The sequence below is a fragment of the Triticum aestivum genome, chromosome 6D, assembly GCF_018294505.1.
Source record: "Triticum aestivum cultivar Chinese Spring chromosome 6D, IWGSC CS RefSeq v2.1, whole genome shotgun sequence".
In the NCBI taxonomy this organism is placed as follows: Eukaryota; Viridiplantae; Streptophyta; class Magnoliopsida; order Poales; family Poaceae; genus Triticum; species Triticum aestivum.
In genome coordinates, this window is record NC_057811.1 from 488,229,126 (window position 1) to 488,242,591 (window position 13,466).

Below are 13,466 nucleotides of genomic sequence, written 5' to 3' on the forward strand. Positions count from 1 at the left end.
GAAACTGCCCCAAATACTTAGCGGACAAGAAGAAGGCCGGCAACACCAAAGGTATATGTGATATACATGTAATTGATGTGTACCTTACCAGTACTCGTAGTAGCTCCTGGGTATTTGATACCGGTGCGGTTGCTCATATTTGTAACTCAAAACAGGAACTACGGAATAAACGGAGACTGGCGAAGGACGAGGTGACGATGCGCGTCGGGAATGGTTCCAAGGTCGATGTGATCGTTGTCGGCACGCTACCTCTGCATCTACCCACGGGATTGGTTTTAAACCTCAATAATTGTTATTTAGTGCCAGCTTTAAGCATAAACATTGTATCTGGATCTCGTTTAATTCGAGATGGCTACTCATTTAAATCCGAGAATAATGGTTGTTCTGTTTATTTGAGAGATATGTTTTATGGTCATGCCCCGCTGGTCAATGGTTTATTTTTGATGAATCTCGAACGTGATGTTACACATGTTCATAGTGTGAATACCAAAAGATGTAAAGTTGATAACGATAGTCCCACATACTTGTGGCACTGCCGCCTTGGTCACATTGGTGTCAAGCACATGAAGAAACTCCATGCAGATGGACTTTTGGAGTCTCTTGATTACGAATCATTTGACACATGCGAACCATGCCTCATGGGTAAGATGACCAAGACTCCGTTCTCCGGAACAATGGAGCGAGCAACCAACTTATTGGAAATCATACATACCGATGTGTGCGGTCCAATGAGTGTTGAGGCCCGCGGAGGATATCGTTATGTTCTCACTCTCACTGATGATTTAAGTAGATATGGGTATGTCTACCTAATGAAACACAAGTCTGAAACCTTTGAAAAGTTGAAGGAATTTCAGAGTGAAGTTGAGAATCAACGTGACAGAAAAATAAAATTCTTACGATCAGATCGTGGTGGAGAATATTTAAGTCACGAATTTGGTACACACTTAAGGAAATGTGGAATAGTTTCACAACTCACGCCGCCTGGAACACCTCAGAGAAATGGTGTGTCCGAACGTCGTAATCGCACTCTATTGGATATGGTGCGATCTATGATGTCTCTTACCGATTTACCGCTCTCATTTTGGGGCTATGCTTTAGAGACTGCCGCATTCACTTTAAATAGGGCTCCGTCTAAATCCGTTGAGACGACACCGTATGAATTATGGTTTGGGAAGAAGCCTAAGCTGTCGTTTCTAAAAGTTTGGGGATGCGATGCTTATGTCAAGAAACTTCAACCTGAAAAGCTCGAACCCAAATCGGAAAAATGCGTCTTCATAGGATACCCTAAGGAAACTATTGGGTATACCTTCTACCTCAGATCCGAAGGCAAGATCTTCGTTGCCAAGAACGGGTCCTTTCTGGAGAAGGAGTTTCTCTCGAAAGAATTGAGTGGGAGGAAAGTGGAACTTGATGAGGTGATAGTCACCCCTTCCGAACCGGAAAGTAGCGCAACACGGGAAAATGTTCCTGTGGTGCCTACACCGACTGGGGAGGAAGTTAATGATGATGATCATGAAGCTTCGGATCAAGTTACTGAACTTCGTAGGTCCACAAGGACACGTTCCGCACCAGAGTGGTACGACAACCCTGTCCTGGAAATCATGTTGTTAGACAACGGTGAACCTTCGAACTATGAAGAAGCGATGGCGGGCCCGGATTCCGACAAATGGCTAGAAGCCATGAAATCCGAGATAGAATCCATGTATGAAAACAAAGTATGGACTTTGACTGACTTGCCCGATGAGCGGCGAGCCATAGAAAACAAATGGATCTTTAAGAAGAAGACGGACGCAGATGGTAATGTGACCATCTACAAAGCTCGACTTGTTGCTAAGGGTTATCGACAAGTTCAAGGGGTTGACTACGATGAGACTTTCTCACCCGTAGCGAAGCTGAAGTCCGTCCGAATCATGTTAGCAATTGCCGCATACTATGATTATGAGATATGGCAGATGGACGTCAAAACGGCATTCCTTAACGGCTTCCTTAAGGAAGAGTTGTATATGATGCAGCCGGAAGGTTTTGTCGATCCTGAGAATGCTAACAAGGTATGCAAGCTCCAGCGCTCAAGCTATGAGCTGGTGCAAGCATCTCGGAGTTGGAACATTCGCTTTGATGAGATGATCGCGTTTGGGTTTACACAGACTTATGGAGAAGCCTGTGTTTACAAGAAAGTGAGTGGGAGCTCTGTAGCATTTCTCTTATTATATGTGGATGACATACTATTGATGGGAAATGATATAGAATTCTTGGAAATTATAAAGGCCTATTTGAATAAGTGTTTTTCAATGAAGGACCTTGGAGAAGCTTCTTATATATTAGGCATCAAGATCTATAGAGATAGATCAAGACGCCTCATTGGTGTTTCACAAAGTACATACCTTGACAAGATATTGAAGAAGTTCAGTATGGATCAGTCCAAGAAGGGGTTCTTGCCTATATTGCAAGGTGTGCAATTGAGCACGGCTCAATGCCCGACCACGGCAGAAGATATAGAAAAGATGAGTGTCATCCCCTATGCCTCGGCCATAGGGTCTATTATGTATGCCATGCTGTGTACCAGACCTGATGTAAACCTTGCCGTGAGTTTGGTAGGAAGGTACCAAAGTAACCCCGGCATGGAACACTGGACAGCAGTCAAGAATATCCTGAAGTACCTGGAGAGGACTAAGGATATGTTTCTCGTTTATGGAGGTGACGAAGAGCTCGTCGTAAAGGGTTACGTCGACGCTAGCTTCGACACAGATCTGGATGACTCGAAGTCACAAACCGGATACGTGTATATTTTGAATGGAGGAGCAGTAAGCTGGTGCAGTTGCAAGCAAAGCGTCGTGGCGGGATCTACATGTGAAGCGGAGTACATGGCAGCCTCGGAGGCAGCACAGGAAGCAGTCTGGATGAAGGAGTTCATTACCGACCTAGGGGTGATTCCCAATGCGTAGGGCCCGATGACTCTCTTCTGTGACAACACTGGAGCTATTGCCCTTGCGAAGGAGCCCAGGTTTCACAGGAAGACCAGGCATATCAAGCGTCGCTTCAACTCCATTCGTGAAAGAGTTCAAAATGGAGACATGGATATTTGTAAAGTACATACGGACCTGAATGTAGCAGATCCGTTGACTAAACCTCTCCCTAGGGCAAAACATGATCAACACCAGGACGCAATGGGTGTTCGATTCATCACAATGTAACTAGATTATTGACTCTAGTGCAAGTGGGAGACTGTTGGAAATATGCCCTAGAGGCAATAATAAATGGTTATTATTATATTTCTTTGTTCATGGTAATTGTCTATTATTCATGCTATAATTGTATTGTCCGGAAATCGTAATACATGTGTGAATACATAGACCACAACGTGTCCCTAGTAAGCCTCTAGTTGACTAGCTCGTTGATCAACAGATAGTCATGGTTTCCTGACTATGGACATGGGATGTCGTTGATAACGGGATCACATCATTAGGAGAATGATGTGATGGACAAGACCCAATCCTAAGCATAGCATAAAAGATCGTGTAGTTTCGTTTGCTAGAGCTTTTCCAATGTCAAGTATCTTTTCCTTAGACCATGAGATCGTGCAACTCCCGGATACCGTAGGAGTGCTTTGGGTGTGCCAAACGTCACAACGTAACTGGGTGACTATAAAGGTGCACTACGGGTATCTCCGAAAGTGTCTGTTGGGTTGGCACGGATCGAGACTGGGATTTGTCACTCCGTGTGACGGAGAGGTATCTCTGGGCCCACTCGGTAATGCATCATCATAATGAGCTCAATGTGACTAAGGCGTTAGTCACAGGATCATGCATTGCGGTACGAGTAAAGAGACTTGCCGGTAACGAGATTGAACAAGGTATTGGGATACCGACGATCGAATCTCGGGCAAGTAACATACCGATTGACAAAGGGAATTGCATACGGGATTGATTGAATCCTCGACACCGTGGTTCATCCGATGAGATCATCATGGAACATGTGGGAGCCAACATGGGTATCCAGATCCCGCTGTTGGTTATTGACCGGAGAGGCGTCTCGGTCATGTCTGCATGTCTCCCGAACCCGTAGGGTCTACACGCTTAAGGTTCGGTGACGCTAGGGTTGTAGAGATATGTGTATGCGGAAACCCGAAAGTTGTTCGGAGTCCCGGATGAGATCCCGGACGTCACGAGAGGTTCCGGAATGGTCCGGAGGTGAAGAATTATATATAGGAAGTCAAGTTTCGGCTACCGGGAAAGTTTCGGGGGTTACCGGTATTGTACCGGGACCACCGGAAGGGTCCCGGGGGTCCACCGGGTGGGGCCACCTATCCCGGAGGGCCCCGTGGGCTGAAAGTGGAAGGAAACCAGCCCCTAGTGGGCTGGGCGCCCCCCCATGGGCCTTTCCCCATGCGCCTAGGGTTGGGAACCCTAGGGTGGGGGGGTTCCCCCTTGCCTTGGGGGGCAAGGCAACCCCTTCCCCCCCTTTGGCCGCCGCCCCCCCATGAGATCTCATCTCTAGGGCCGGCGCCCCCCCAGGGGGCCTATATAAAGGGGGGAGGGAGGGCAGCAACCTACAGCCTTGGGCGCCTCCCTCCTCCCCTGCAACACCTCTCTCTCTCTCTCTCGCAGAAGCTCGGCGAAGCCCTGCCGGAGACCCGCTACATCCACCACCACGCCGTCGTGCTGTTGGATCTCCATCAACCTCTCCTCCCCCTTGCTGGATGAAGAAGGAGGAGACGTCGCTGCACCGTACGTGTGTTGAACGCGGAGGTGCCGTCCGTTCGGCACTCGGTCATCGGTGATTTGGATCACGGCGAGTACGACTCCGTCATCCACGTTCATTGGAACGCTTCCGCTCGCGATCTACAAGGGTATGTAGATGCACTCCTTTCCCCTCGTTGCTAGTAGACTCCATAGATGCATCTTGGTGAGCGTAGGAAAATTTTAAATTATGCTACGATTCCCAACACTATAGAGATAGATCGAGACGCCTTATTGGTCTTTCACAGAGTACGTACCTTGACAAGATATTGAAGAAGTTCAATATGGATCAGTCCAAGAAGGGGTTCTTGCCTGTATTGCAAGATGTGCAATTGAGCACGGCTAAATGCCCGACCACGACAGAAGATAGAGAAAAGATGAGTGTCGTCCCCTATGCCTCGGCCATAGGGTCTATTATGTATGCCATGCTGTGTACCAGACCTGATGTAAACCTTGCCGTAAGTTTGGTAGGAAGGTACCAAAGTAATCCCGGCATGGAACTCTAGACAGTGGTCAAGAATATCCTGAAGTACCTGAAAAGGACTAAGGATATGTTTCTCGTTTATGGAGGTGACGAAGAGCTCGTCGTAAAGGGTTACGTCGACGCTAGCTTCGACACAGATCTGGACGACTCTAAGTCACAAACCGGATACATGTATATTTTGAATGGTGGGGCAGTAAGCTGGTGCAGTTGCAAGCGAAGTGTCGTGGCGGGATCTACATGTGAAGCGGAGTACATGGCGACCTCAGAGGCAGCACAAGAAGCAATCTGGATAAAGGAGTTCATCACCGACCTAGGGGTGATTCCCAATGCGTCGGGCCCGATGACTCTCTTCTGTGACAACACTGGAGCTATTGCCCTTGCTAAGGAGCCCAGGTTTCACAGGAAGACTAGGCATATCAAGCGTCGCTTCAACTCCATTCGTGAAAATGTTCAAAATGGAGACATAGATATTTGTAAAGCACATACGGACCTGAATGTAGCAGATCCGTTGACTAAACCTCTCCCTAGAGCAAAACATGATCAACACCAGAACTCTATGGGTGTTCGATTCATCACAATGTAGCTAGATTATTGAATCTAGTGCAAGTGGGAGACTGTTGGAAATATGCCCTAGAGGCAATAATAAAATGGTTATTATTATATTTCCTTGTTCATGATAATTGTCTATTGTTCATGCTATAATTGTGTTATCCGAATCGTAATACATGTGTGAATACATAGACCACAACATGTCCCTAGTGAGCCTCTAGTTGACTAGCTCGTTGATCAACAGATAGTCATGGTTTCCTGACTATGGACATTGGATGTCATTGATAACGGGATCACATCATTAGGAGAATGATGTGATGGACAAGACCCAATCCTAAGCATAGCACAAAGATTGTGTAGTTCGTTTGCTAGAGCTTTTCCAATGTCAAGTATCATTTCCTTAGACCATGAGGTCGTGTAACTCCCGGATGCCGTAGGAGTGCTTTGGGTGTACCAAACGTCACAACGTAACTGGGTGACTATAAAGGTAAACTACAGGTATCTCTGAAAGTGTCTGTTGGGTTGACACGGATCGAGACTGGGATTTGTCACTCCGTATGACGGAGAGGTATCTCTGGGCCCACTCGGTAATGCATCATCATAATGAGATCAAAGTGACCAAGTGGTTCGTCACGGGATCATGCATTACGGTACGAGTAAAGTGACTTGCCGGTAACGAGATTGAACGAGGTATTGGGATACCGACGATCGAATCTCGGGCAAGTAACGTACCGATTGACAAAGGGAATTGTATACGGAATTGATTGAATCCTCGACATCATGGTTCATCCGATGAGATCATCGTGGAACATGTGGGAGCCAACATGGGTATCCAGATCCCGCTGTTGGTTATTGACCGGAGAGTCGTCTCGGTGATGTCTACATGTCTCCCGAACCCGTAGGGTCTACACACTTAAGGTTCGGTGACGCTAGGGTTGTAGAGATATTAGTATGCGGAAATCCGAAAGTTGTTTGGAGTCCCGGATGAGATCCCGGACATCACGAGGAGTTCCGGAATGGTCCGGAGGTGAAGAATTATATATAGGAAGTCCAGTTTCGGCCACCGGGAAAGTTTCGGGGGTCACCGGTATTGTACCGGGACCACCGGAAGGGTCCCCGGGGTCCACCGGGTGGGGCCACCTATCCCGGAGGGCCCCATCGGCTGAAGTGGGACGGGAACCAGCCCCTGGTGGGCTGGTGCGCCCCCCTTGGGCCTCCCCCTGCGCCTAGGGTTGGAAACCCTAGGGGTGGGGGCGCCCCCCACTTAGCTTGGGGGGGGGCAGCCACCCCCTTTGCCGCCGCCCCCCTGGAGATTGGATCTCCCAGGGGCCGGCGCCCCCCCGGGCCCCTATATATAGTGGAGGGGAGGGAGGGCAACCACCACAGCCCCTGGCGCCTCCCTCTCCCTCCCGTGACACCTCTCCCTCCCGCTTGTGCTTGGCGAAGCCCTGCCGGGATCCCGCTACTTCCACCACCACGCCGTCGTGCTGCTGGATCTCCATCAACCTCTCCTTCCCCCTTGCTGGATCAAGAAAGAGGAGACATCTTCCCAACCGTACGTGTGTTGAACGCGGAGGTGCCGTCCGTTCGGCGCTCGGTCATCGGTGATTTGGATCACGACGAGTACGACTCCATCAACCCCGTTCACTTGAACGCTTCCGCTCGCGATCTACAAGGGTATGTAGATGCACTCCTTCCCTCTCGTTGCTAGTAAACTCCATAGATGGATCTTGGTGATGCGTAGAAAAATTTAAAATTCTGCTACGATCCCCAACACATACCCTTGAAGATCGCGATGCGGAAGCATTGCAAGAACGCGGTCGGTGTAGTCGTACACGAAGCGATTCAGATCGCGGCCGAATCCGATCTAAGCACCGAACAACGGTGCCTCCGCGTTCAACACACATGTTGCCCGGTGACGTCTCCCGCGCCTTGATCCAGCAAGGGAGAGGGAGAGGTTGGGGAAGACTCCGTCCAGCAGCAGCACGACGGCGTGGTGGTGGTGGAGGAGCGTGGCAGTCTAGCAGGGCTTCGCCAAGCACTGCGAGAGACGAGGAGGGAGAGGGGTAGGGCTGCGCCAAGAGAGAGGGAGACTCGTGTCTTCTGCAACCCCAAAACCCCCACTATTTATAGGAGGAGGGGAGGAGGGTGCGCCCCCTCTAGGGTTACCACCCCTAGGGGTGGCGGCCAGCCCTAGATTGGATGGAGGGGCGGCCAAGAGGGGGAGAGAGGGGGGCGCCCCCTAGGGTGGGCCTTAGGCCCATCTGCGCCTAGGGTTTTCCCCCTTCCCCCCTTCCCTGCGCCTTGGGCCTCTTGTGGGAGGCGCACCAGCCCACCTAGGGGCTGGTCCCTTCCCACACTTGGCCCACGCAGGCCTCCGGGGTTGGTGGCCCCTCCCGGTAGACCCCCGTAACCCTCCGGTGGTCCCGGTACATTACCGGTGACGCCCGAAACTCTTCCGGTGGCCAAAACCTCACTTCCTATATATTGTTCTTTACCTTCGGACCATTCCGGAACTCCTCGTGACGTCCGGGATCTCATCCGGGACTCCGAACAACATTCGGTAACCACGTATATCTATTCCCTATAACCCTAGCGTCATCGAACCATGCAGACATGACCGAGACGTTCTCCGGCCAATAACCAACAGCGGGATCTGGATACCCATGTTGGCTCCCACATGTTCCACGATGATCTCATCGGATGAGCCACGATGTCGGGGATTCAATCAATCCCGTATACAATTCCCTTTGTCAATCGGTATGTTACTTGCCCGAGATTCGATCGCCGGTATCCCAATACCTCGTTCAATCTCGTTACCGGCAAGTCACTTTACTCGTTCCGTAATGCATGATCCCGTGACTAACTACTTAGTCACATTGAGCTCATTATGATGATGCATTATCGAGTGGGCCCAGAGATACCTCTCCGTCATACGGAGTGACAAATCCCAGTCTCGATTCGTACCAACCCAACAGACACTTTCGGAGATACCTGTAGTGTACCTTTATAGCCACCCAGTTACGTTGTGACGTTTGGTACACCCAAAGCATTCCTACGGTATCCGGGAGTTGCACAATCTCATGGTCTAAGGAAATGATACTTGACATTAGAAAAGCTCTTAGCAAACGAACTACACGATCTTGTGCTATGCTTAGGATTGGGTCTTGTCCATCACATCATTCTCCTAATGATGTGATCCCGTTATCAATGACATCCAATGTCCATGGTCAGGAAACCATAACCATCTATTTATCAACTAGAGGCTTACTAGGGACATGTTGTGGTCTATGTATTCACACATGTATTACGGTTTCCAGTTAATACAATTATAGCATGAACAATAGACAATTATCATGAACAAGGAAATACAATAATAACCATTTTATTATTGCCTCTAGGGCATATTTCCAACAGGGGAGTGGTGGGAGAGCTCGCCGGCGGGGAAAAGGCTTTCACTCGAGGTAGAGGGGGAGGTTGTGGCGCTCACCGGCGGGGAGGGGCGCCTTTTTATAGCCGAAGCGGGGTGGCCGGGGGGCGGCATGCGGGCGGGACGCGCGTCGGCGGCGTCTTCACTGCGCCGCCTGTGAGGCATCAATGGAGGGCGACCGACGCGACAGCGTGGCAACCTTCGCATTGATTCCTATGGGAACTGAGGCGATGAGGTCGACAAAGCGGCTGTCTCGCTGACTCGGCGGGCCCGCGGCCGTTTCGGGCCAAAACACTCGCCCCGGCGCCCCCGGCGCGTCGGGTTCGACCTGGGTCCGCCGGCGCTGATTTCGGCCCAAGCCGGTGAAAAACAGGCTCCTGGGGGCGCGACTGAGTCGTTTTTCGGCGCCGGCGTAAAAAAATCGCCTGGGGAGGCCGTTCTGGGGGCGCGGCTGAAGATGCTCTTACTCCTTTCGATCGATACCTCCTGTCCTGTGACGCATCTCCTTTTTCTTACCGTTGGTCGTTATTGGACGTGGACACTGAGATCTCGTTGCCGCTTTCTTTTCCTTTCCTTTCCTCTCTCCTCGAAGCTGCTGAGAGGGTGCTTGGAGCCAAGGGACTTATTTTTGTTTGACTAAAAATAGTCTCTTTAAGATGCTAAAGTTCCAAGCATCCCTGACTAAAGAGGGGCTAAAACTAGTCTTGAGACTAAATTCTTTTAGTCAGGGGTACCCCTACTAAAATGTGGATTAGTCCTCTCTCTCCTCATTTAACTCCTCTCCTTTAACATAGGCGAGTTCTGGATTGGAGGGTTTGGAGGATAATACATGCTCATTAACTTGATTTTAGTCTCTTTAGTATTTGAATCCAAGCATGAGTGAGGCTAGCAAGTTTTAGTCCCACTAGTTTTAGAGGGTGCTTGGATCCAAGGGACTTATTTTAGTCTGACTAATAATAGTCTCTTTAAGAGGCTAAAGTTCCAAGCACCCCTGACTAAAGAGGGGCTAAAACTAGTCTTAAGACTAAAAAAAATTAGTCAGGGGTACCCCTACTAAAATGTGGATTAGTGCTCTCTCTCCTCGTTTAACTCCTCCCCTTTAACACGGGCGAGTTCTAAATTGGAGGATTTGAAGAATAATAAATGCTCATTAACTTGATTTTAGTCTCTTTAGTATTTGGAACCAAGCATGGATGAGGTAGCAAGTTTTAGTCCCACTACTTTTAGTCATGAGACTAAAACGTATCCAGCACCCTCTGAGTTGGGCGCTGGATGGCACCGGATTGGCCACACCGCGTCACCATTCGGCGCGGCGCGCTCTCACTGGCTGGCTTGACGTGGTGTGCTACTTTTTTTTTTTAGAATTGCTTCCTTTGATTGGTTGGTGCCCATGTTTCCGTCGATGGGACACTTCTTCTTTCACAGCCATTTCGAGGAGTACGAAATTTCGGGCGGCCACTGTACTCGTCGGGCGGTGGCAGTGCTTGTACAGGCCGCGTTTTTTCTTTGCGGGGGCAAGCCGCGTTTGGGTTAAAGTGTTTATTACCTAAAAAATTTTTATGACACTTACGAATATTTTGATGACACTTTTAGTTGTGCGTGGACTGATGGTTTCTTTAAAACAACATTATATTTTTTAGGCCCCGTTCGGTTCATGGGATTTGCTGCCATTCCAAAGGAAAGTTTGCTTTCACAGGTTTTCTTTCCTTTTAGCTGTTGGGTTCAAAGGAAAGATACTTAACATTCCATCGGAAAGGATCGTCAGGCATGTAGATTTGTAGATTTTACAGGAACGAACAAATCCACTCGGGGCTCATTTTTGGGCGGAGTCCCGAGGAAGAGCAGAGGAATTGCACTGTTGGGTAAAATAAAGTATTCAATCATGTGGCCGTTCACGAGGTGCAAGAAGAGAACGGCAGGTACGGTACAAATAAAATATTGTATTCGCTACTGTTCATTACTTGGTCTTCATGCGTTCTCTCTAGGCCATCCGAACGCAAGTTCCACTCTGCTTTCTCTTCTTTTCCAGTTCCAAAGTTATCAACTGTTCATGCAGTCCGATTCCTACGCAATTTTTCTTTCCTATGCTTTCTGTACCTGCACTACGAACGGAGCCTTAAAAGATGAAGGCTTAACATCCTTTTAGAAAATGCTCTGTAGAACCTGTCACCTGACACAACTAAAACTGCCAACAAAAACATTTAAAATGCCACCTTCTCCTGTGAACGTTGGCCAGATAAGATTTCCGTACAAACATATATTTGCTCGTACCACTAAGGATTTAAAGTAAGTTGACACATTGGCAGATTTTCAATCAAGCCAGTTTGTCAATCTCTATCCATTCGCAAATGTATGATGATTAGGGATGTAAACGAATGGCATCCGCATGTCCATGATATATCCTAGGGTGGTATCTCACTGATGGCTCGGGCCCCCCGAAAGGGGGCCTTCTTCGCCTTTCACCTAAGCTGCTTCAACATACTAAAGCAACATATCATTTTAAGATTGACAAAGTCATCAGAGTTGCATAGCTGGATATGGACGTCTTCTCCCCTGAACGAATATCGCTGGAAATACTGAAATGAATCCAGAAAAATGTGTGCACCAGTGTCAAGTTTAGAACTTGAACCTGATGGGTTGGTTCACCACAAGGGATCCAGCCATTTAAGCTACGCTCAGTCAGCTATTAATGTATGTGTTTGTCATATAAAGCAATTCAAACAATTTTGTATCATCTACTCCTTGAGATATAGACTAGACATGGTAGTTCTAAACGACGAAAATAACAAAAACTCTACCATAACATGAGATGAACCTTTTTCTAAAAGAAGAGGGCAACTTTGAGCACTTGGAATGATCGGCGCAAAAAAACGTTTGACAGCCCCCCGCCGGCAGACCCCCTAATGTCGTGACCCTTCCCATCTTCGCTACCGGTAAAGCCTCGGGCAATGGCACACGAAGGCGGGGTGGCCTCCCACTTGCCGCACTTGTGCAGGGTGACACCGCGGAAACTGGAGCTACCGTGCCGCCGCAACACCTGCACCAGCTCCTCCTTGCTTAAGACACTCATCTGCCATGGCAGCCAGCAAGATCAACAACACGTTGTCGTCAGAAAACAAAGCAGACAACGCTGACGAGGAAGATGTAGATGGTCACCTTGCCGATGTCCTCCCTGTAGTCGTCCAAGACGAACTTGATGTCCGCCTCCATGCCGCGGAACTTGACGGCCGCCGCGCTGCGCCGCGCCTCCTCCACTGTCGCGGCCAGGGCGCCCTCGTCGCCCACCAGGACCAGCCTGTACGCGCGCGCGCTTAGATTCAGAACCGAACAACAGGAAGAAAAGGGGGACGACGGCGAGGTAAGAGGGGGTACCTGCAGCCGTGCCTAGCGAGGCCGACGGCGACCCCATCCCCTTTGCCCTTCTTCTTCCCGGCAGCAGCGACCAACTGTGTCAAGTGCGTCGTCGCCAACCAACAGCGCTCCATCGCCCAAAAGCTCGCTTCCGCACCGCATTCATCGCCTCCATCGCCAGATCCAGAGCGGGCACACACAGATCAAGCGGTGGCGCACGCAGATCCAGCGCCTCCGTCTCCCAGAAGCTCACCGCCGGAGCAAAAATCGAAGCTTTGACCTCGGATGTGGGGTGTGAGTGGAGCGGGCCGGGGTGCGAGTGGACAACGGGTGTGAGTGGAGGCAGGAGAAAGATGGCAGTGACGGGGAGAGATGGTGGTCTGCGAAGTAGGCGAGGTGGTGGCCGACGAGGTGGTTGCCGGTGAGGTGGCAGAAGTGAGGCGATGAGGAGAAGAGAGAGCGACAAGTGTGTGAGCGACGAGTGAGTGGCGACACGAGGGTAAAAACGGAAAGTGCAGAAAAATCGTAGCGTGACAGAATTTGAACTAGTTTTCTCCATCGACAATTATTTCGAAACAAAGGGAGTATACATTAGTAGTTTTAGTAAACATTCATGAATTTTGAATTGTGTTCATAAATGTAAAAATAATATGTTCATATTTTTAAAATATCCATGTTTTGTCAAAATTAATGAATTTTAAAAAACAAATAGCCGGGAACCGCCAACATACGGGTCGGTGCGTAAAATGCTACCCGACCAGACCCCGCAAACGCGTCCGACCCGTAATTTTTTTTGAGGGGCACGGCAAAATCCCATCCCAACCTGCGAAAACGCAGGTTTTCGCCTCGCCCCTACGGTGCCCCGTATCCCAGGAAAGCGGTTGGCGGGAGGGACATTTCAGCCCGTGCCCTTTCC

The 13,466-nt window shown here is 49.5% G+C and overlaps 1 protein-coding gene across 1 annotated transcript; it reads right to left on the reverse strand.

Moving 5' to 3' along the window:
* Positions 1-11,896: 11,896 nt before the first annotated feature.
* On the reverse strand, positions 11,897-12,957 carry LOC123142225 (uncharacterized). Its single transcript, XM_044561219.1, has 3 exons — positions 12,572-12,957; positions 12,356-12,494; positions 11,897-12,269 (listed from the first exon to the last, which is right to left on the reverse strand). The coding sequence occupies exons 1-3, from the start codon at positions 12,682-12,684 to the stop codon at positions 12,021-12,023; spliced, it is 501 nt and encodes a 166-aa protein (XP_044417154.1). The 5' UTR covers positions 12,685-12,957; the 3' UTR covers positions 11,897-12,020.
* Between the last annotated feature and the right edge of the window lie 509 nt (positions 12,958-13,466).

Bases quoted from the DNA above. Each gene is read 5' to 3' on its own strand.
- LOC123142225 (XM_044561219.1), bottom strand. From the start codon at position 12,684: ATGGAGCGCTGTTGGTTGGCGACGACGCACTTGACACAGTTGGTCGCT. The intron at 12,495-12,571 runs GTACCCCCTCTT...GCGCGCGTACAG, and splicing joins CTCGCTAGGCACGGCTGCAG to GCTGGTCCTGGTGGGCGACG. The intron at 12,270-12,355 runs GTGACCATCTAC...CTGCCATGGCAG, and splicing joins ACAGGGAGGACATCGGCAAG to ATGAGTGTCTTAAGCAAGGA.